This window comes from Eptatretus burgeri, chromosome 10, assembly GCF_056783735.1.
Source record: "Eptatretus burgeri isolate ZD-2024b chromosome 10, Ebu_testis_v1, whole genome shotgun sequence".
Classification (NCBI taxonomy): Eukaryota; Metazoa; Chordata; class Myxini; order Myxiniformes; family Myxinidae; genus Eptatretus; species Eptatretus burgeri.
In genome coordinates, this window is record NC_140970.1 from 87,290,744 (window position 1) to 87,311,727 (window position 20,984).

Below are 20,984 nucleotides of genomic sequence, written 5' to 3' on the forward strand. Positions count from 1 at the left end.
GTAAAACGCTGGTTAACGTTGAACTTTTGATGTTTTTTTTAAAGATTCGGACGTATTCATAGCGACTTGGTCTTATGTATAACGCATTGGTAACGGACACAGAACGTTTCGTTGTGTTATAGATAACTTATACCAACGAATGCTGAACCTGTTGTCGGCCTACACAACTGATGCCCAACGATAGTCTAACTTAGGCATAGCGCGTTGCACGCATCGCCGACGATGTCGTGACGTAGCCTATTAAAAGGCTGACGCACAACGATTCGAATCATAACTGCCGTAGAAATGGAAGTGACAAAATCGCGGTCACACCTTGGCGATCTTGCCAGCGTATGCTGACCTAAGAAAAATGTGTCTAAAACGTTGGGGCAGGTCAAATACGGGATGAGTAAGTTTGGTATACGTGAGTAGAACGCTAAAGTACCCTATCATACGTCGTAGTAAGTAGAGTACGTCAAGAAATTTTAAACATGTTCAAAATTTTACGACGTACTCGGCGTATGACACACGTTCCGCATGCGATGGGGATAAGTTTTACACACGATATGTGGACGCTTACACACGTCCACAAACGCTACTTATAAGCTACTCATAAGTCGAAACACGTCGCGGTAATGTCTTTTTTACGCGAAACTTATTTCTAACTTATGTTTGACGTGCTTTGAACCAATTCTTTACGTAGTCCCAACACACATCGACGTATGTAGATGTATTCCAATGACGTCTTCCGGTCGACAAAAAAAAAAAATTACGTGTTTCTAGCTTACAACTGCCATATAAAGACGTGTTCCCAGCGGTTTTGGGAATTGGTATATAAAAATTCTGCTCATAAAAAGGGAACCCAACAGTGTTTTCGAGTCCTTTTTGAGTCGATGTCCATGTCAGCAGTAACAGTATCAGTATTAGTATTAGTATTAGTAGTAGTTTGTTCATGTTGGCAGTAGTAGGTGAGTGTGAGGGGGAGGGTGTGGGTTATGATGGATCGTCCTTGCGTCCGCGTGTCCACGGGTAGGAGACATCTTTTCACCATTGTTCGAAGTTCTTCGCGGCTAATTTTTTATGGGGCTTTTTCAACAATGAGCTATAGCTTGTTTGTACGATTTAGGTCTATTCATAACGGGTTGGACAAATGCACAATGAACTAATAATGTGCATAGAGCGCTTTGATTAATTATAGATACGATATACCAACGAATAATTATCGTGAAGCCGGCGTTCACAAACTATGCCCAACGATAGCCTAACTTATCCATATCGTGCGGCAGTTTATCTTTGCCGGTGACGTGGGGTTTGCTATTCATAGGCTGCCACTTAACGATTTAAATGGCTGCATCTCCACGATTGAAAGTAGACGCTTGAGCTCAACAATTGGATTTTTTTTACACTCAACGACTTTTAAACGGTACCACTCAGCTATTTTCATTGTTTACAATGAACGATTTAAATTGCTGTCACTCGCCTTTGTTTTTTGACGCTGGGGTTTTGAAATTTGAAGCGTTTCTTCTGAACGTGTTAAAACGCTCAAACTCGACTATTTTAAATAGACGCTGCCGATGGACAATTGGAATCATAGCCAAGCTAGACATCGAAGTGTGAACATCCTCGTCATGCCGAAGAAAAGTTTGAAGAATGCTGCAAATAAGTGTCCTGGCCGTGGCCGTGGACGCTGACGCAAGGACGATCCATTATACCGACGTCTTTCAGCCTATGAGTAACTTAAAAGTAACGTCTGTCGATGTGTGGCATCGATCGCGTAACGTGCCAACAACACGTTAATCACAGGTTAGAAATAAGTTTGGGGTACGCTAAACATTACCTCGGCGTGTCTCAACTTATGATTAACTTACAAGTAGCATGTGTTGACGTCTGTCAACGATCGCAGACCGTGCATACAACTTGTGGCCAGCGTAGCGGAACGTGTGAGTCGTATGCCGGCATACGTCGTGAAATTTCAAGCATGAAAAAATTTGAGGACAACCGAAAAGTACAACGTTTAAAGCCAACGTGCAACGACGTATGGCAGTGTTTTTCAGCGTGCTCTCAATGTTATCAAAACTTACCCATAACGTATTCAACGTGTGCCAGCGTTTTAGAAAAAAAAATCAAAAATCGGCATACGTTGGCTAAAACGTCAAGGTGTGACCGGGCCTTAAAGGAGCGAACCAAACTAACTTGCACCTCACATTTTTCCTCTCGCAATACACAGCACCCCCACATTGCATTACGCTCACACCTCACACTCCCACACCCAACACCCCCAGTATTCTTCCCACCTCCTTTTTCCGAAGCATTTTGGACTATGTTTGTCTGCCGACCACACCAGGTATTGAGAGGTCGTTGGTCTGCCGACCACACCTGCTCCGCTCTGCCCTTTTTATCTACTTCTTTCTCTGTGGGCTATCTCTAATTTTCCTCAGGCTTCTGTGTGTGTGTGATGGCGACTGTCATAGTGTAAGACCTAACGGGATAACTCTGCTCTGTGTCTCCTGTAATACTGTTTGCCTTTTGCCACACCCCACAAATTCCTTGCTTTCCCCTGCTGCACATTGCAATAAACCCATTTACTGTGCCATATAACTTTCCTTGCATTCTGGTTACCTCCACTTCGGTTATGTTTTCACCCCTGTCTGTCTGTTTGTTTGTTACTTGACGAAATCTACGATTTTGTCAAGTATGTTGGTTTGTTTTGTTTGTTTGTTTGTGTGTACGTCTCGCTCTACAGGTCGCATTTCGAGTCAGAATGTCATGGAACTTCACCAATGGACTTATTGGCCACCACAATAGAACCCTGTAACTTTTGGCATGTCAAGGTAAAAGGTCAAGGTCAGGAAAAATTCCTGAAAATTGCGAAAATCCGTATCTTTTAGCATGGGCCGATTTTCAAAAATTCATGTCTCTGCCAAATCTTAACGGATTCCTTTCAAATTTGAAACACGGATGTAGGAGGGGAGTATCTTTGACTGGATTAAAAATTGGTCACATCCGTTACGGATTACGGAGGTGACAGGTATTTTAATTTAATTTTTTTGTTTGTTTACACTAAAAACTATGTTTAACCCCAAAAATACCTATTATCGCTCAATATTCTCGATGGTACGCGATTTTGTTGAATTTCGTCAAGTCCTGGCCCTATGGGCCATTTTTATTTGTTTGTTTGTTTGTGTGCAGGATATCTCAAAAAGTTGTGGACGGATTCAGATAAAATTTGGTGGGCAGGTTAGGTGTGTGAAGAGGATGAACAGATTCGATTTTGCTGAACATTCGGGTCCAGATCCAACTATTAGAAGTTTTTTTTTTTCGTGATTCTTCGCCATTGAGAGAAAGGGCCAAAAACGATATATAGCACGATATCTCAAAATGTTATGGACGGATTTGGATGAAACTTGGTGGACAAGTTTTGAGTGTGTGACAAGGACAAATTGATTCAATTTTGAAGATCTGAATCCGGATCCGGATCTAATAATTTTTTAAGTGATTCTTCACCATTGAGAGATAGGGCTCACCTAATATAGAGCACGATATCGCAAAAAGTTGTGGACAGATTTGTATGAAACTTGATGGACAGGTTAGGTGTGTGACAAGGATGAATTGATTCGATTTTGGTGAAGATGCGAATCTGGATCCGGATACGAGATTTATTTAATTTGTGAAGTGATTCTTCACCATTGAGAGATGGGCTAAAAACGATATATTTATTGGGCCTAATATGTTCTATTTTTTCTTCGTTTTTTTGTATACCTTGTCGAGGCTCGTGCGAGAGCTAACACACAACGCACAGCAAAGGGGGGCATGAGACAAGAGGGGCGGGAGTGGGAAGGACAAAAACCAGATCAGGTGCAGCCGAGTGGAACTGCCAAACAGCCTGTGATTTCCGGTGAGTCCAGAGAGGAACATGAGACAGCCCCTCCCTCGTGGTTTTCCCCTTTTGGATCAGGCATTGCACATCGGAGGTATGCACTCTACCGAGTGCCCTTCTAGTTTTAATAAATGCATTGTTTAGAAATGTTCCCAGCTCGTTTTCGTCTTTTCCTCCATTGGTCCAGCATGGCCCACACCCTAACTTAGCTGGGACATTATTCCCCATCCTCCATTGGTCCAGCATGGCACACACCCTAGCTTAGTCAGGACATTATTCCCCAATAATATGTTTTGTAGCTGGTACGTACTTGGCAGTTCCACTCGGCTGCACCTGATCTGGTAGGTGATCTGATTAAAGCAAGTACCTCCCGGTAAGGAGGTCACATGTCCTTCGGTAAACGGCTGTTAGACGGAGGACCCTAAGTCATGTGGTCAAGTTATTGGTATTCGCAGTCGTTCAGCGACCTGCCACAACACAAAGTTATTTGTATGCGACAGCCTGCGATTTCCGGTGAGTCCGGAGAGGAACACGAGACAGCCCCTCCCTCGTGGTTTTCCCCGTGATGCCGGGTCCTTGACAGTATTATTGGCACCTTTTAGAAGTTGTTAGAAATAATTAGAATTGAAGCAGGTGATTCTCCTTTACATTGGAATTGAATTCACCTGTGGTGAGTTGCAGATACCTGCAAGATAAAAATCACTCATTCAACAAGTTTGAATGGGGAAAAGGAGTCATTCTGCTGTTTTGTGTCATTGAGTGTACCACAATGAGCATGGAGAAAAGAAAGAAAACCAGACAATTCTCTGAGGAGGTTAGACACAAGATTGTAGACAAGCATGGACAATCCCAAGGGTACAAGTCCATCTCCAGAGACCTTGATGTTTCTGTGTCCACCGTATGCAATGGTATCAGGAAGTTTAAGGCCCATGGCACTGGAGCCAACCTCCCTGGACGTGGCTGCAAGAGAAAACTTGATCGAAGTTTTCAGCGAAGGATTGTTCGAATGGTTGAGAAAGCACCTCGATCAACTGCCAAACAGATTCAAGCTGACCTTCAGATACAAGGTATGACAGTTTCAACTCACACCATCCATTGCCAACTCAATGAAGGGAGGTTCTATGGTAAGAGACGCAGGAGGATCTCACTGCTGAGAGACAGAGACACATAAGAAAGCCCAATTGGAATTTGCCAAAACACACCTCAACAAGCCAAAATCATACTGGGAGAATGTCCTGTGAACAGATGAGACCAAATGAAAGCTTTTTGGTAAAGCACATTATCTCTATGTTTACAGAAAACAAAATGAAGCCTTCAAAGAAAAGAACACCTTCCCTACAGTCAATCAAGGAGGAGGTTCAGTGATGTTTTTGGGGTTGCTGTGCTGCCTCTGGCCCTGGGTGCCTTGAATGTGTGCATGGCATCATAAAATCAGATTACCGAGGCATTTTGGAGCGCAATGTTCAACCCAGTGTCAGAAAGCTGAGTCTCCTTCGAAGGTCATGGGTCTTGCAGCAGGACAATGACCCCAAACACAATTCAAAAAGCACCCAGGAATGGTTCAAGATAAAAAGCTGGACTGTTCTGAAGTGGCCAGCAATGAGTCCAGATCTAAATCCCATTGAATACCTGTGGGGAGATCTGAAAACAGCAGTTTGAAGAAGGCACCCTTCAAATCTGGGAGAACTGGAGCAGTTTGCACAAGAAGAGTGGGCCAAACTACCAGTAGAGAGGTGTAGGAAGCTCATTCATGGCTAAAGGAAGCGCTTGACTGCGGTTATTTTGTCCAAAGGTTGTGCTATCAAATATTGAATCGAGGGTGTCAATAATTTTGTCAGTGGCATTTCTTTTTATTTTCTGACTTAAAAGGACATATTAAGTTCTGAATCAAAAACAAAGGTTCTGTAATATTAACAATGAAATAAAGAATGGTGGAGACAAAATACTCTTGTCAAATTGCAACTTATTTTTAGAGAAAATTGTGAGTTATTTGAAAAAAGTGCAAGGGTGCCAATATTTTTTAGCCACAACAGTATAAGATAGCTGATATGATAATTCAGTTGTTAATACCTAATTACACATAATACTGTGTTTAATCAATCTTCTGGGGATTCATCAGCACTAAAGATGCAGTATTTATCTTCGATAATCAAAAACAACAATCGATCTCCAAATTTGATGGTGGATCCAGTGAAATCAAAATAAAGACTAATTACTACACTATAGTTCCAAGAAGGAAGCCAGACATGACAACACACACACACACACACACACACACACACACACACACACACACACACACACACACACACACACACACACACACACACACATACACACACACACACGCGATTTTATTTGAAGTTATAACCTTAACTTATAAGCAATCGACTGATTTCCCAACTACCCGGATCATCAGCTGGACACCGTTTTTCATCGAAGTTTCGATCCTTTCAGCCCAGAACCTCTCCCAACGGTGGACCCACAACCCCGGTCACCGGTCCACATCAGTAGGTTACACAACATCAATGCACCGACAACCCAAAGTTGTGTCCAGACAGTAAGTCAACACAGCAATGCAATATCCTTATTCAAACTTATTTAAAGTGTTACTTCATTTGATTTTGTTTTAAAAAGTATATTACACATTTTTGTGAAAAGTCCTGAATGTATAAAATAGATCTCAACCATTTGGCCCAAATACGACATCACTTCATTGTTGGATGAGTGTTCGACAGAAATGATTGTCGTTGTGCCATTCTGTACACGAACTAATTGAGAGCAGCCAATGGTGGAAGGATCTTCCCAGGTGCCAGTTAAAAATAGCAGATTTTGATGAAGGTGAGAGATAATTTCCTGGTGTTAATTGTACTCTTACAGTACATTTTGATGATGATTCCTCATTGCTCAAACTATGTACAACTAGTGATTGTTTCAAATCGTGCTGCAACGGCATGAATGATTACAAAACTCCTGGCAACAGGTGCTCTGAGAACCTGCACCCACAAACATCTCTGACATTAACACACCCATGTCATGGAAAAGTGTCATAAGCCAGTGACAGATATCGCAGAGCAACTATCTATTAGTATTGGAAACATGAAAACAATTCTCCACCAGCATCTGCATTTCCTTTCCAAGAATTGTGTAGGAATATAACTTTCTCAGGTCAACCTCAAATGTTCCACCCAGAACATCAAGTTAATAAGAAGGACAAGTTACGTTTCAAGTAGATATTTCGGGCATGAAGGTGGCATTCACTACAACATTCTATACATTTGTGTAAAATCACAAGATTCAAAGCGCCGATTTGGCTGCCGAGAGAATACATCGTACCAGGAGAATGAGTTTCCACCAGATGATCAGGAGTTTTTGTGCCAGACATCATGTTGAAGTCCCTGAGGTGTGGGTAATTGATTGAGAAAATGGTAAAGTTGCTAAGGAATGCTATATTTTAATCAAAGTTTGATGAACACATAAAGCTGATCAGGGTTTTCTTCTCTAAAGCTAAAAAGGCAGTTACTACCTTAATACTGATGATGACATTTCCATTGGTTAACAATCAATTGTTTTTGTAGATTCCTGATTCCTCAAGTGTGATTTGCTTGATGTGGTGGTTGTCGTATGGCAGCTTAGCTGCCGGGGTAGCTATCATTTATTGAAGCGCAACTGTGTCACTGATGCAATGCCCCTCTACCAGTACACACGCTGGAACTGGTACTCATTTCGCCGACCTTGGAAGGATGACAGGCTGAGTCAACCCCCTGGTGTATTAATTCAGCGGCCGACGGGGCTTGAACTCAGGACCCTAGGATCCCAAGCCGCCACCCTAACCACTGAGCCAACACCAGGCTTGCTTGATGTGCACTATTTGATCTCTAATCAGGACACAGAGTGCCACAATTCGCTGCACACGCAGTTAATTTTAAGTTGATCAGTAAGACTCTGACCTCACATTAAAACGTCTGACGTTGACGAAACATTTTGGTCGTTCTACAACAATATTGAAGCCTGGTGTTGGCTTCGTGGTTAAGGTGACTGGCTTGGAACCTTAGGGTCCTGAGTTCAAGCCCCTGTCTACCGTTGAATTAACACCAGGTGGGCTTGACTCAGCCTGTCATCCTTCCGAGGTCAGTGAAATGAGCACCATTGTACTGGGGTAATCACCATTTGGGGTAACCTGCTTCAGAGTGGTGACCCATCCAGGAGTGTACTCCTTGCCCATGAAACTGCCTTGGTAGCCCTGTGTGTCTTCACGGTATGAAAGGAATGGTATTATGACAACAATATTAACCTTTAAACTTAACAATTACCCTGATTACATTACCCTGTGCTACTTTAATGTTCGGACAAAGGCCTGCAGCTAAAAACTCATTTATGCTGCCATGTTATCTACACTTAGGTGTGTCATCATGGAAATGTTACCAGTGGATTATAACTTTGTAGTTATCTACACTAATAAATGTCAGTGTGTGTGTGTGTGTGTGTGTGTGTGTGTGTGTGTGTGTGTGTGTGTGTGTGTGTGTGTGTGTGTGTGTGTGTGTGTGTGTGTGTGTGTGTGTGTGTGTCCTCCATAATTCCAAAACCATAAAACCCAGCAGCCTGAAACTTTGCATGCACACAAAGAATACTCCAAGGAAGTGTAAGAGTGAAAATTGGGTGTTTGAGTGAATTCAAACACCCCTTTTGAAGATAATTAACGGCCTTATTTAATTATATCCTTCATCAGGCGGTCCGTGGCCACCTCACTCTCTGGGTCTCAAGGCGTTTCCTGGGTAACCTTGCTGGGGTCTGAAGTGGCCATGTTTTCTGGCCTGCTCAACCATGCCTTGACTTGGAACAGGCCGCAACGATTTCTTAACGATAAAGTTTTTTTTTTCATTTTCCTCACTCATGTTATCGAATGCCTGTTCATCATAGCTACGAATCGTTGTGTACATCGCTTTTGTAAGGACTATAGTTTTCAAATTAGGAGCGTGGAGCGATTTAATGCATTATATGATACGATTTTCTACGATCTTCTCTCAAGGACTGATTAAAGTACATCATCGAAATATTGTTTCAGTTTTGAGGATCGGATAGCATCCGGACTAAATAAGTGTCGAAATCTGTTGTGAAATCTGATAATTTAAAGAAATAACGAGTCTTATAACTAAGCTGATACACCTATTTACTTTAAGCGAGCAAGGCTATTTCCCCCCTTCTCCATACATACATTAGAAAACGTGAAATTGCCAAAGTATTAAACTTATCTTTTTCTACTGCTTGTTGAATTATATATTTTGTGAACAAAAAATTGAGGAACGTGTCAAAATTAACCAGCTTCATTGAGCGAAATAATTTAATGCATTCACTGCTAGACCAGACGCACCCTGTTCCCCAGAAGGACTGCCTATCCATAGCGTCTGCCAGATCTGTGTATATTTTCGGAGGTTTCGTAAGGTGCCCTACTTGGAATCAAAGCAAATCTGGTTTAAAAAAAACAGACGTTTCAAAAAAAAAAGTTTTCACATTTGTGCGGACCCTGAACCGATGTACCACATGACGCATGCACAGCCGAGAGGGAAACATGACGGATCATCTGCAATGTTTATTTCACGGGCGATTGAACTTTGCGATGTCTCCAGGGTTGTTCTGCATCAAGCTGCAAGTCTTTTGTGGATCAAGTCATTATTTGAATGAATTCATTTTATTTCATTAACTGCTGCATGCACGGTGAAGACGAGCTTTGAAGTTAAAGGGATCCTTAATGATATGCAGCGAAAGTCTGGCCAACCATTCCTTATCAACCATTTAATTTTGTGCTTGCATGAGTGCTGAAGCATGAATCGTAATTAACGCTCCACTGCACGTCTGGTTTCCCTTCCTTTCACCTCACACTGTCTTCCCTTCCCCCACCCCTCCTTGCTCCCCTCCCTCCTCTCCCCACTCTCTCTCTCTCCCCCACCCCCCTCTCTCTCCCCCCTTTAGTATTCCAATCAGCGAAGTGACGGGTGGTATTTGCTAGTGGAAAATATACCTAAAATATACCTGACTACTGTATGTTATTATGCAAATTTGGTCATTTAATATTCATCCTTGTTTTTTTGAAGACAATTAATTTTGTTGTACATTAAAGTGTTGGCTTGTCTATCCTTGCAGGTCATCACACCCGGAACAGATCTTTTCCCTAGCAGTGACTGCTTGCAGACAAGGTGGGCATGTGTTGGTGCAGAATGATTTGTATTGACATTGTATTTATGCAGTAACATAATTTTACATTCAACATTCCCTGACAGACTCGCCTCCATTCATTACAACTGCTCTCGGCTCACACTTCCACAACTGCAATGAGGTGATGTGATGTGATGGCACGAAAAGTATTTTTGGAGGTGAGAGCACTCCTTGCTGCAAGGTCCTGCCACCGATGTTTCCTGCATACTCTAAAACCACGAGGTGTTTTATCTGTTTATTTTAGCCGTATGGTTGATATTCATCTGCGAGGCTTTTTACAGCAATGGATATCGAACCTGGGCTTGGCCTGCTAGGCCGACTGACATTTCTGTCAGCCACGATGTTTTAATTTTTACGGAGGTTGAGGCTCATGGAGGAGCTAACCAAAAGCGGGTAGTGAGTTTCCTAACAGGGACAGAAGGAAACGGGCAGAGAAAAACACAACACACATTACACTTATGAGAAGGAGAGCAGCAGGGAGGTGGGAGGAGAGTTAGCTCGAGCTTGTGATGGACCCGAGTCAAGACGACCAGCTATGATGAAAAAATAATTAAGGGACACTCAGCAGGAGTCAACGGGGTTGCTGCAAGTCCCCTTGTGAAGGAGCAGTTCCCCTTGTGGGGGTTAGGGGGCGAAGCCCCCTGAAGCTATGATTTTTTTGTTATTTAAAAGAGCCATGAGGTTTTAACTATTTAAATATTCCCAAAATGGCTTCGACAGCATGTTGAGGTCACACTGCATGGACAGAGCAGCGACATCATTTATGGTAATTCACATCACTTCCAAAATAAGCCAAAATACTGAGAAAATAGGACAAATGGTGGAAGGTATGAAACGGGACACAGAACACGGGTATAAAACTGGACGATCCCATAATAAAATACAGGGTGGTTGGTCACAGTGACCCAAGTCTTGAAAGACTGGAGGGAAGAGCATGAGAAAACAAACGCAGGGAGTTACAGACAATGTACACATCGAGTGTTCCACGGACAGTCTACACCTCGAGTGGATAAATATTGTGGACTTTCCTGCTGTTTGTGTGTTATACTTTTTCTTTTGCCCTTTTCTGTTATCCATTTCTTAAATTTTTCCCCGTTATTTATGGTTTATGTTGTTGCTTGCTTGTTTTTTTTTTCTCCAAAATTATTACATCACATTTAATTAGGTTTCATGCTAGCAGTGGGACATGGAACAATTTTGGTGCGTACCACTTTCAACAGCTGACACATGATGTTTTATCTTCTCGTTTGTATCTATCCTAAATGTTTGCTTCCTCCACAGCCTCACTTACTCAGTTCCCTACTTTGTTGTTTTTAAAAAAATCTTGTTGGAGAAATGAAACACGACATTGTACCCTGAGGTATTGTTCTGGTGTGCTGCATTGAAAAAAAAAAACATAATAAAAAAAAAAATAACCAGAATAACAAACAATTAATTAATTGGTATCTTGCGTAGGATCTTAGGGTCTTCATTTCAAGCACTGTTGGCCACTGAATTAACACCAGGTGGGGTTGACTCAGCCTGTCATTCTTTCAGAGATTGGTGAAATGAGTACCAGTGGACCGGTAGAGGGGCACAGCATCAGAGGCAGAGCCGCGCTTCCAAGAAATGATAGCTACCCAGCAGCCAAACGCAAGAACAGAACAAATTGACTTTGCAGCTTCACTTAACTCCAGTCACATTTACTGTCCAAAGCTAAACCTGCTTCTCGTTAAATCCAGAGACCTTGGTTCTTAATTTAGCATCCTTTCATGAAGTTTACCCTTCTTGTTGGTCCCATTGAACCTTTACAAGAAACAAGAGGTAGTTAACAAGAAGCGTGTGCCAGATAATATTGTGATACGTGTTAAAAAAGGCCATCGTCTCAACCTTAAAGCATCTCCGTGAGCCTTTTAAGAAAAGAAACAAAATTGTGGGGTGAAACGTTAAAACGAAAAAGTCAACTAATACATTGTATGCTGAGCACATGATTATGTATCAAATATCTGGCATCTTTTGTTACTATCACATTTCTTTCATTTATCATCCTCGCATTTTTTCAAGACTTCCATCTTGGTGAAAACCTGATTCAGCTGATAGCAGCTTCATCCAAGTGTAATAGCAAACAGTAATACTCCTTGCTACAGCAAGCAATGAAGCGAAGCCCTTTCTCCTCTCGGTGGCCTTGCGGCACCTACACGATGTACCATCACGACCGTGGTGGCACAACGTTGAACAGAGTCTAACAGAAGTGCACATAATTCACGGGAATATAAATCGTATCAATACGTGTTAAGTATATATAGTGGAAGGAAACATTAGTCTATGTCGTGCAATTTTTTGAATGCTGCATTAACATTGAATTCCTGCCAAAGGTTTGTTAGATTATTGTCAAGCATTGCAGTCTAGTATGCATGGGTCGGAGGGACGGTATGTGAGAGATAACAATGGCTTTTGTTCTCTAAATCCCGGTTACTTATTGCCATCACAAACTCTTGCAAACAACAATAATAAAAATGTTTATTGATCATGATAGAGTGCAGCACACTATCTGTGTACAACAAAAACTACATTGGAAGTATTGTGTGTGTGTGTGTGTGTGTGTGTGTGTGTGTGTGTGTGTGTGTGTGTGTGTGTGTGTGTGTGTGTGTGTGTGTGTGTGTGTGTGTGTGTGTGTGTGTGTGTGTGTGTGTGTAGAGAGAGAGAGAAACTCCACATGCAGAATTCAGAACCGAGATGTCAAGGCTCATGGAAAAGCAGTACATAAAGTGAAGGATAAATAGGGAGACAGTGGAGCAAAAGGTAGACATGTGGACAACAACACATGCACAGATGTACTCGCATTAGGTGAGGAGTATCAGGTGAAAGGGAAAAAAGGGGTCAGCAGGTGCGGAAAAGCTTACAGGTAACTACAGAGTTCAGAAAACACTTTACCCCATGCAATGTTCAAGTATATAATTCAATTGAAATAAAAACCTTAACAGCTCCCTCCTCCAAATCCTGGTGGCATCTAGGTAAGTCTGTTTCTGGTGTATGTTCCCCCTCCATCCCCTCCCTTACCTCAAATGGCCACACAGCTGACACTGCACGTGAAAAGGCTGAATGACTAAACTCCGTGTTTGCTTCAAAATCTTGGGTCCCAAACCCATCGCTTTCCGGACCCACCTTACCCAGTCATACCCAGCTGTCCCTGGACTCTGTGTTCTTTTCTCCTGACAAGGTGGAGAGCTTGCTGTCAAACCTTGACTCAGATTCTGCAATTGACATCAGCCTACTTGTCCTAAAAACCTGCTGTGCTGCTCTTGCTCACCCTCTCTCTGTTCAATTAACCCTCTCATTTGCTCAAGGCCATCTGCCATCTGCTTGGAAATCAGCAAACATTACTGCTCTGCATAAAAAGGTGCAAAAACAGATCCCTGCAACGACAGACCAATCAGCCTTCTCCCAATCATCAGCAAGGTTATGGAATCCTCCATCACTTCAGACATTAAATACTTCCTCTTCTCCAATGGCTTGATTTCCAATCATCAATTTGGATTCAGACCAGGTCACTCTACCCTGGGTATGCTGCTTCTGCTCTCCCAACAATGGATGGAGATCCTCAATGCCATCTACTTTCTCAACTATCCTCTTGAAAATGTCCTTTCAGTCTAATTTCTGGGTCTCACTATCTGCCATGATCTTTCCTGGGAAAGCCACATTTTCCAACCTGGCCTCCAAAGCCAATCACCGACTGGGCATCCTCCTTCGTGCAAAGTCCTTCCTTGGCACACCAGAGCTCTTGAACACATACAAAGCTTTTGTCTGCAGGCTGATGAAGTACTGCTCTCCCCTCTTGACTGGTGCTTCCACTTCTCACCTTTCTCAGCTTCACGCTCTCGAAACCAAGGCATTTAAGATCATTGTTATCTCCACAATGAGACTGAGTCTTTGGGTCTCTCACTTTCTCACCGCAGGCAGGTCGGTGGTCTTTGTTTTCTACCCTCTCCTCTCCAGTCTCGCCCCCCCCCACCCCCGCTCTCTCTGCGATATGTCCCCCTCATATTTCCACAGGCCACTCAAGGTCCGCCAGCAAACCCCTTCTAGTAAAACTACCAAAATCAGGAATCAATGCTCACCTTCACTCTTTCATTCCTCTTTTTCCCCACCTTTGGAACAAACTCTCACACTCTCTTCTATCCCACATTCCCTCCAGGTCTTCAAAACAGCTATTCACCACCATCTCTTATCTTCCCCCATCCAAAACCAGGATCTTTTCTACCCGTTAATCCACCCCAAACCCACCTCCTTCAAATCCCCTGTTTTCCTTCCTGAAAGTCCCTGTTGTGTCCATCTGGTTTTCTCGGGAGTTCCTGAAAGTCCCTGTGTACCTTTCCTCTCCCTCCCATCTTGTCTCCTGCTCCCCTTGTACGTTCTGTGTTAGCTCTCATACGAACCTCGACATTGTATACAGAAAAGAAAAAAAAGGCCATTTCAGAGAAAATTTTTGATGGCTTTTTTATTTTTTAATATAGCTTCCGAACCACTTGACTGATGATGTTATAATTTTTTTATATTCGACCAATGTATTCCGAGATAACCCTCAAAAATGTTCAAACTGATCGGATGCAGCGTTCTACATATGCAATTATGACGTCATCACGAAGGAACCTATGACGATATAAAAAAAAAACTTGAAGGGTACTCAGTTGAGCGCATACCTCCGCCACATCATGCCTAATCCACAAGAACATATCGGGCCGAATATATTTTTGAAATGTCATGATATGTATAGTTTTTGGCACTATCTCTCAATGGTGAAGAATCGCTTTAAAAATTATAGTAGCCGAATCCGGATCAGGATCTTCACCAAAATCTAATCAGTTCGTCCTTGTCACACACCGAACCTGTACTGATCCAAAATTTCATCCAGATCCGTCCACAACTTTTTGAGATATCATGCTATATCTATTAGTTTAGCCCGATCTTTCAATGGTGAAGAATCACTTTAAAAATATTCAGATCTTCACAAAAACTGAAGAAGTTCTTCCCTGTCAGACACCAAACGTGTCCACCAAGTTTCATCCGAATCCGTCCACAACTTTTTGAGATATCCTGTACACAGACAGACAAACAAACAAACAGACAGAGAGGGGTGAAAACATAACCTCCTTCACCTTCGGTGGCAGAGGAAAATTCACACTTATTCCCCGTGGGGAGTACTTGACAGGTGCCAAATTTAAATTTTTTCCTCGTGCGGTTTCGGAGATGCAGAGGTCCAACGTTTCTCCTTTATTCCAACATGGCTGCCACACCACATGACCGATGCCATCATAATTATCATTAAAACATTCGACATGAGTAGTCACACCTATGGTGAAAATTTCGTGTCAGTCCGACAAGCGGTTCCAGAGAAAAGGGAATAACAAAATGCAGACGCACGTATGCATGCACCTAAGTACATATACACGTACGAGACCGATCGCTTAACTCCGCTTTTTCCTTCACAAGCGGGGCTAATGACAGGTAGACATCCTGAGTTATCACTGGCATCCTGTACAAATTCCAAAATCTTGGCAAATGTGAGGTCAGAAACTTCTAAAACTCGTGCAGAAAAGGAGGTGCACAAGGGATGAAGCAAGCAAAGAAGAAGACAATAACAGCATTGAACAAGTAAAATTATGTGATGTACAAGAAGAAAGCCTTTGCTTTGTGTGCATAAAATAGATGTATGCGGGAGTATAGGAAGCTTACAGGCGCACACAGAGTTCCAGGTCCTCTTCCTGCTGGCTCACAATTTCTTGAACCTGCTCACAAGTTAGCCCAGTGAGATTAACCCGATTCCACTCCAACACCTGCATTCCTACACATACACACACACACGAATATGAAGATGTGCACAAAATAACACAATGAAGATCGATATTTTAAGCCTTGCACACGATTCATCCCACCTTCTTCCACTGATTCAAAAAGATGAAGATGAGCAAGAGCTGACAGCTCTTTTACCATTTTAAAAGAAAATAATACTTTCTTCTTTATGTATTAATCATATGAACTCAATGCCAATCACCAATGATGACAGTTGCAGCCAACAGCTCTCATTTATTGACCATAGCTACAACTAAGAAAGATTTCTCATTAGTTTGGAGCAAAGCTGAAGCTTTACATACAGTAAAGGTGGGTTGCAAAGCAACCTCAGGCACCAGCCCTGACAGATGTGTAGGCGGAACTGAATAATATCATTTTTAGGGTCCGTACACATTGTCCTGAGAAGATAATGATGAATAATGTTTCTATGCAGAACTGAAATCCCTGTGTCTCCAGTTCGACAAATTTTTCCAATAACATCATTTTTTCAATACTTGTAATGACACACCACTGATGGTGAGTGGTGAAGTCCGAAACGAACCCGAGTCAGCACGAACTGTCTGCCGCTCGAGCACAATGTCTTTCCCCACCAGTCCCCATCATGAAGTGCTGGAGTCAGATATTTATGATTTTAAGGTGATTTAAAGACACCAGTACGTGCCCGTACGTGCAAAAAGAAATTTAAAAAACTCAAATTGGCAGATGGAGGTGTTCTTGGGACAGCCAGAAACAACCACACAGGCCGTTCCATTGCTCTCGCGTGCCCGTACGTGCGTGGCCCGGAAGTTCGCATATCGCAGTTACGATTATTCGCAATTTAGTTTTAATGGCCAATTATTCAATTAGCGCCAACGTATTTTGCCTTTTTGCAATGTCATCGCAAGGAAAAACACAAAGAGAAGAGAAGAGAAAAAAACAAACAAACAAACAAAAACTTACGTGCAAAAAAAAAAAACTAAAAAAAACAAACAAAAAAAACTTACAAACAACCACACAGGCCGTTCGTTCACTCTCGTGAACGACGACTGGATTGGGGCATTGTGTTTATCTATAAATGCGCATAAAAAATCGAGAAATTATTGGAATACACGAAGTCATCACTTTCCGGAAGTACGTACGTTGTAACCTGTAATGGGGAACGCGGCTGTGGTTCTCTTCCCCATCGGCCACGCCTACGCAGCAACGTGTCTTGTCATTGGTTGGTAAATAAATGGCCATAACTTGGAAGGCACTTGTCCGATTAATATCAAACCTTGAAAAGGCACATCCACAGGGCCCCAGCAAATATAGCTGGCAAGTTTCAATTAGATCGGACCAGTGGTTGTCGAGAAACAGCGGTCACACACACACACACACACACACACACACACACACACACACACACACACACACACACACACACACACACTGCTGGACTTATAGATCGATGACATGACTCATCAACGTCGTGGCATCTTTCTCTTGTTGAAAACTAGCAACCTATTTCACAGTGACTGCAGGATAGCAAATGGTGAGTGTCACCATACAGTGCAGTGGCTATCAACGGTGAAACTATCGACCAGTTTCAGCCTCATTGGGCCTCATCAGGGCAGCGAATCACATTCTCAACCACTGAACTGTATAATTTTAAGTTATATTCATTTTGTAGCGCATGTGGTTTATGTACCTTGTTGTTGGTTTGCACACCTACCGGAAGGAAAAATAATAATATACTGTCGGGCCCTGCTATTTGCGGATTTGCGATTAGTGGACCCCATGTATTCACAGTTTATAAAATGCGACCTGCTTCGACATTCACGGCCCTGTGCTTCGCATATTCGTGGGTTTTTCGCCTCCCTTGTGCGGGTATATTTGCGGATATTTTCACGTTTTCTTGGGCATTTTCATGGTTTTTCACGGACGTATTTCGGATTTTTTATTTTCCCTCATGAAATATGAACCACTGGGAACCTATTTCCCCTTTTTCCATTAAAACAATGCCCCGCTATTCGCGGATTCACTATTTGCAGCATTTTCCAGGAACGTATCCGCCGCGAATTGTGGGGTCCGACAGTAACCACAAACTGTTCAGTCAATTCTGTCAATGTACAATTCCCTTTCCATCGATTTACTTTATAGAGAATCCTTAGCAGCCTTAACAGTTAGTGTCTATTTATTATGCTTCCAAAAGAAAATGAATTCAAATTCCCTTACCAACTAATTCACTTAAAAATGGAACCTGGGACTCCTTACTTATGCTTCCACTTAATTTTCCTGCACATGTGAGGCGTATGAAAGAATGCTCTGACAATGCCTTGTGTGAGTGGAAGCACAACGTTTCACGGGCGGTGTATAATCTCAGTGTTGTTGGTTTGCACACTTACCAGAAGTAAAAACAAGGAAAAAAAGACATAAAATGTCATTGCCCCCATTCATTTCGTAATTTTGCTGTACAGAGGAAAAGGAGACGAGCGCATATTTATTTATAACTAAAATGGTCACCAGTCTACCAGTCGGCTATCTTTGCTCAGATCGTAAAATAATATTAGGAGCAAATGAATGCTGTCGTTTACTATGCTTGTGTCATGTTTGAACAAAATCGGACCTTGCATGTCTGAGAAATGGTTTGAGGACATGTTCAACATCAGGATTTTTACAGCTAAAATTGCTGCCAGTCGGCCATCTTGGATCTGATCTCGAAAATAAATGATGTGCTTATGTAAGTCATCATTTGTTATCTGTGTGCCAAGTTTGAATAACATCGGTAAATGCATGTTCGAGAAATGGTTGAGGACGTGTTCAACATCGGGTTTTTTACAACTAAAATGGCCGCCAGTCAGCCATCTTTGATCGTATCATGAAACGTAATGATGTGCATATGTATACCATCATGTGTTGTCATTGTGCCAAATAATATTAAAATCTGTCTATGCTTGCCTTAGATATTATTGTGTGTTTGCACACACGCACGCATGGACACAAAAATTGAGACCAAATCCATATAATAAGCCCCTGCTTCAGACTAAGTCCAATGGGGGTTAATAATATAACCACAAATTATTCCGGCAATTCCATCCAATGAAGAATTTCCTTTTCGTCCATTTACTTCACCGATAAAACTTCAATATATTGGAAACAAACGAATTCTCTAACAATCGGAACCTCAAACTCGATACTAGTGCACGAAAATAAAGTGTGTGTGTGTGTGTGTGTGTGTGTGTGTGTGTGTGTGTGTGTGTGTGTGTGTGTGTGTGTGTGTGTGTGTGTGTGTGTGTGTGTGTGTGTGTGTGTGTGTGTGTGTGTGTGTGTGTGTGTGAGAGAGACAGAGAGAGATCGAGAGAGACGGAGAGAGACAGTGTGAGAGAGAGATCGAGAGATCGAGAGATCGAGAGATCGAGAGATCGAGAGATCGAGAGATCGAGAGAGAGAGAGAGAGAGAGGGAGAGAGACAGTGTGAGAGAGAGAGAGAGAGAGAGAGAGAGAGAGAGAGAGAGAGAGAGAGAGAGAGAGATCGAGAGAGATAGATCGAGAGAGATAGATCGAGATCGAGAGAGATAGATCGAGATCGAGAGAGATAGATCGAGATCGATAGAGATAGATCGAGATCGAGAGAGATAGATCGAGATCGAGAGAGATAGATCGAGATCGAGAGAGATAGATCGAGATCGAGATCGAGAGATAGATCGAGATCGAGATCGAGAGATAGATCGAGATCGAGATCGAGATCGAGATCGAGATCGAGATCGAGATCGAGATCGAGATCGAGATCGAGAGATAGATCGAGATCGAGATCGAGATCGAGATCGAGATCGAGATCGAGATCGAGATCGAGATCGAGATCGAGATCGAGATCGAGATCGAGATCGAGATCGAGATCGAGATCGATCTATCTTTGTCTAACTATTTATCTGTTTGAACTCTGGCCGAGTCATACCAAAAACTTTAAATAAAAATTAGTCCCGGTTGGGGGTGACGGTCATCTCTGCAGCTCTGTAGATGTGGATCTCTGATCGGCTTAGAATGGCTTCGATGTCGTCTTGCCTTTGGGTTCAACATACAGACGAAAGCCCGGGAGTAAAAAGGATAGAAAACCTCAGAAATCAAATTACAAATTCGAAAAATACGACCTGACCAGATTCAGATATTGTACCCAACTATCATAATCCGTTGGAAATTCCGCCAAAATCGGATAATAAATGGCGGAGATAATGTTGAAATTAGCTGATTTTTCAACTTTGGAGTGACTTTGACCTTGACATTGATCTTCAATCGTGTCTGGTCATACCATCGTGCATCACTCATCGACCCCTATACTACCTACATACCAAGTTTCATCAAGATCGGGCGAAATTTTTTTGACCGTATCACATCGACGATTTTTCCAACTTTGAAGACACGTGACTCGATAACCAGGACGAATTTCAAAAAACCGGCCTGACCAAATTTAGACATTGTTCCATATTATCAGAATCCTAAGGAATTTCGAAGATCAGATTGCAAACGGCAGAGGAGATAGATTTTGAAAATGGACGATTTCGCAACTTTGGAGTGACCTTGACATTGACCTTGACCTTCAATCGAGTCAAAGGTCATACCGTCGTGCATCTCTCATCAACATCTACCCACATACCTAATATCAAGAAAATCGGAAGAAAAGAATGGGGACGTACGTACGGACGGACAGACGGACGGACATCGAGACTGGTTTTATTAGGTCATCTCGTTAGAGATGACCTAAAAATGGTACGTGCTGTTTCCTTGCTTGACAATCGGCATTTAAAAAAGGACATTGCATGAAGAAACAACCATAAGTTGGTATTAGCAGTGCAGGCTTTGATGGGCCTAATGACCTCCTCCTGCGTCAAAGTTCCTTGTAAGGGGACTTGTATATGGGCATATGGTGTTTGGGATTGGAACCCAAGTTCCCAACCTGGCTACATCATTTGCCAAGGGCTTAGATGGGACTACTAACAGCCCAACCCACGTGAATTATTATTCATTTTGAATGGTTTCCCACTCATGTGGAAATGGGGAAAAATTACATGTCTGATCGGGCTTTTAATCCAGCTCTAACGTATGAGCATGACATATAAATCCCTTCCAAGAT

General features: G+C 42.4%; 1 protein-coding gene and 1 long non-coding RNA gene across 2 annotated transcripts in view; one reads left to right on the forward strand and one right to left on the reverse strand.

Moving 5' to 3' along the window:
• Positions 1 to 12,572, forward strand: part of LOC147019029 (uncharacterized) — a 41,175-nt gene extending 28,603 nt beyond the window's left edge. The window contains exons 2-3 of the long non-coding RNA XR_015062617.1: positions 9,998 to 10,050; positions 10,135 to 12,572. This is a non-coding gene — a long non-coding RNA (uncharacterized LOC147019029). The remainder of the gene's footprint in view (positions 1 to 9,997; positions 10,051 to 10,134) is intronic.
• LOC147019028 (uncharacterized) overlaps positions 1 to 20,984 on the reverse strand; it is a 198,672-nt gene that overhangs the window by 43,887 nt on the left and 133,801 nt on the right. The window contains exons 7-8 of the mRNA XM_085899206.1: positions 15,782 to 15,890; positions 7,193 to 7,254 (exon numbers count right to left, since the gene is read on the reverse strand). Coding sequence (XP_085755332.1) covers positions 7,193 to 7,254; positions 15,782 to 15,890 — 171 coding nt within the window. The remainder of the gene's footprint in view (positions 1 to 7,192; positions 7,255 to 15,781; positions 15,891 to 20,984) is intronic.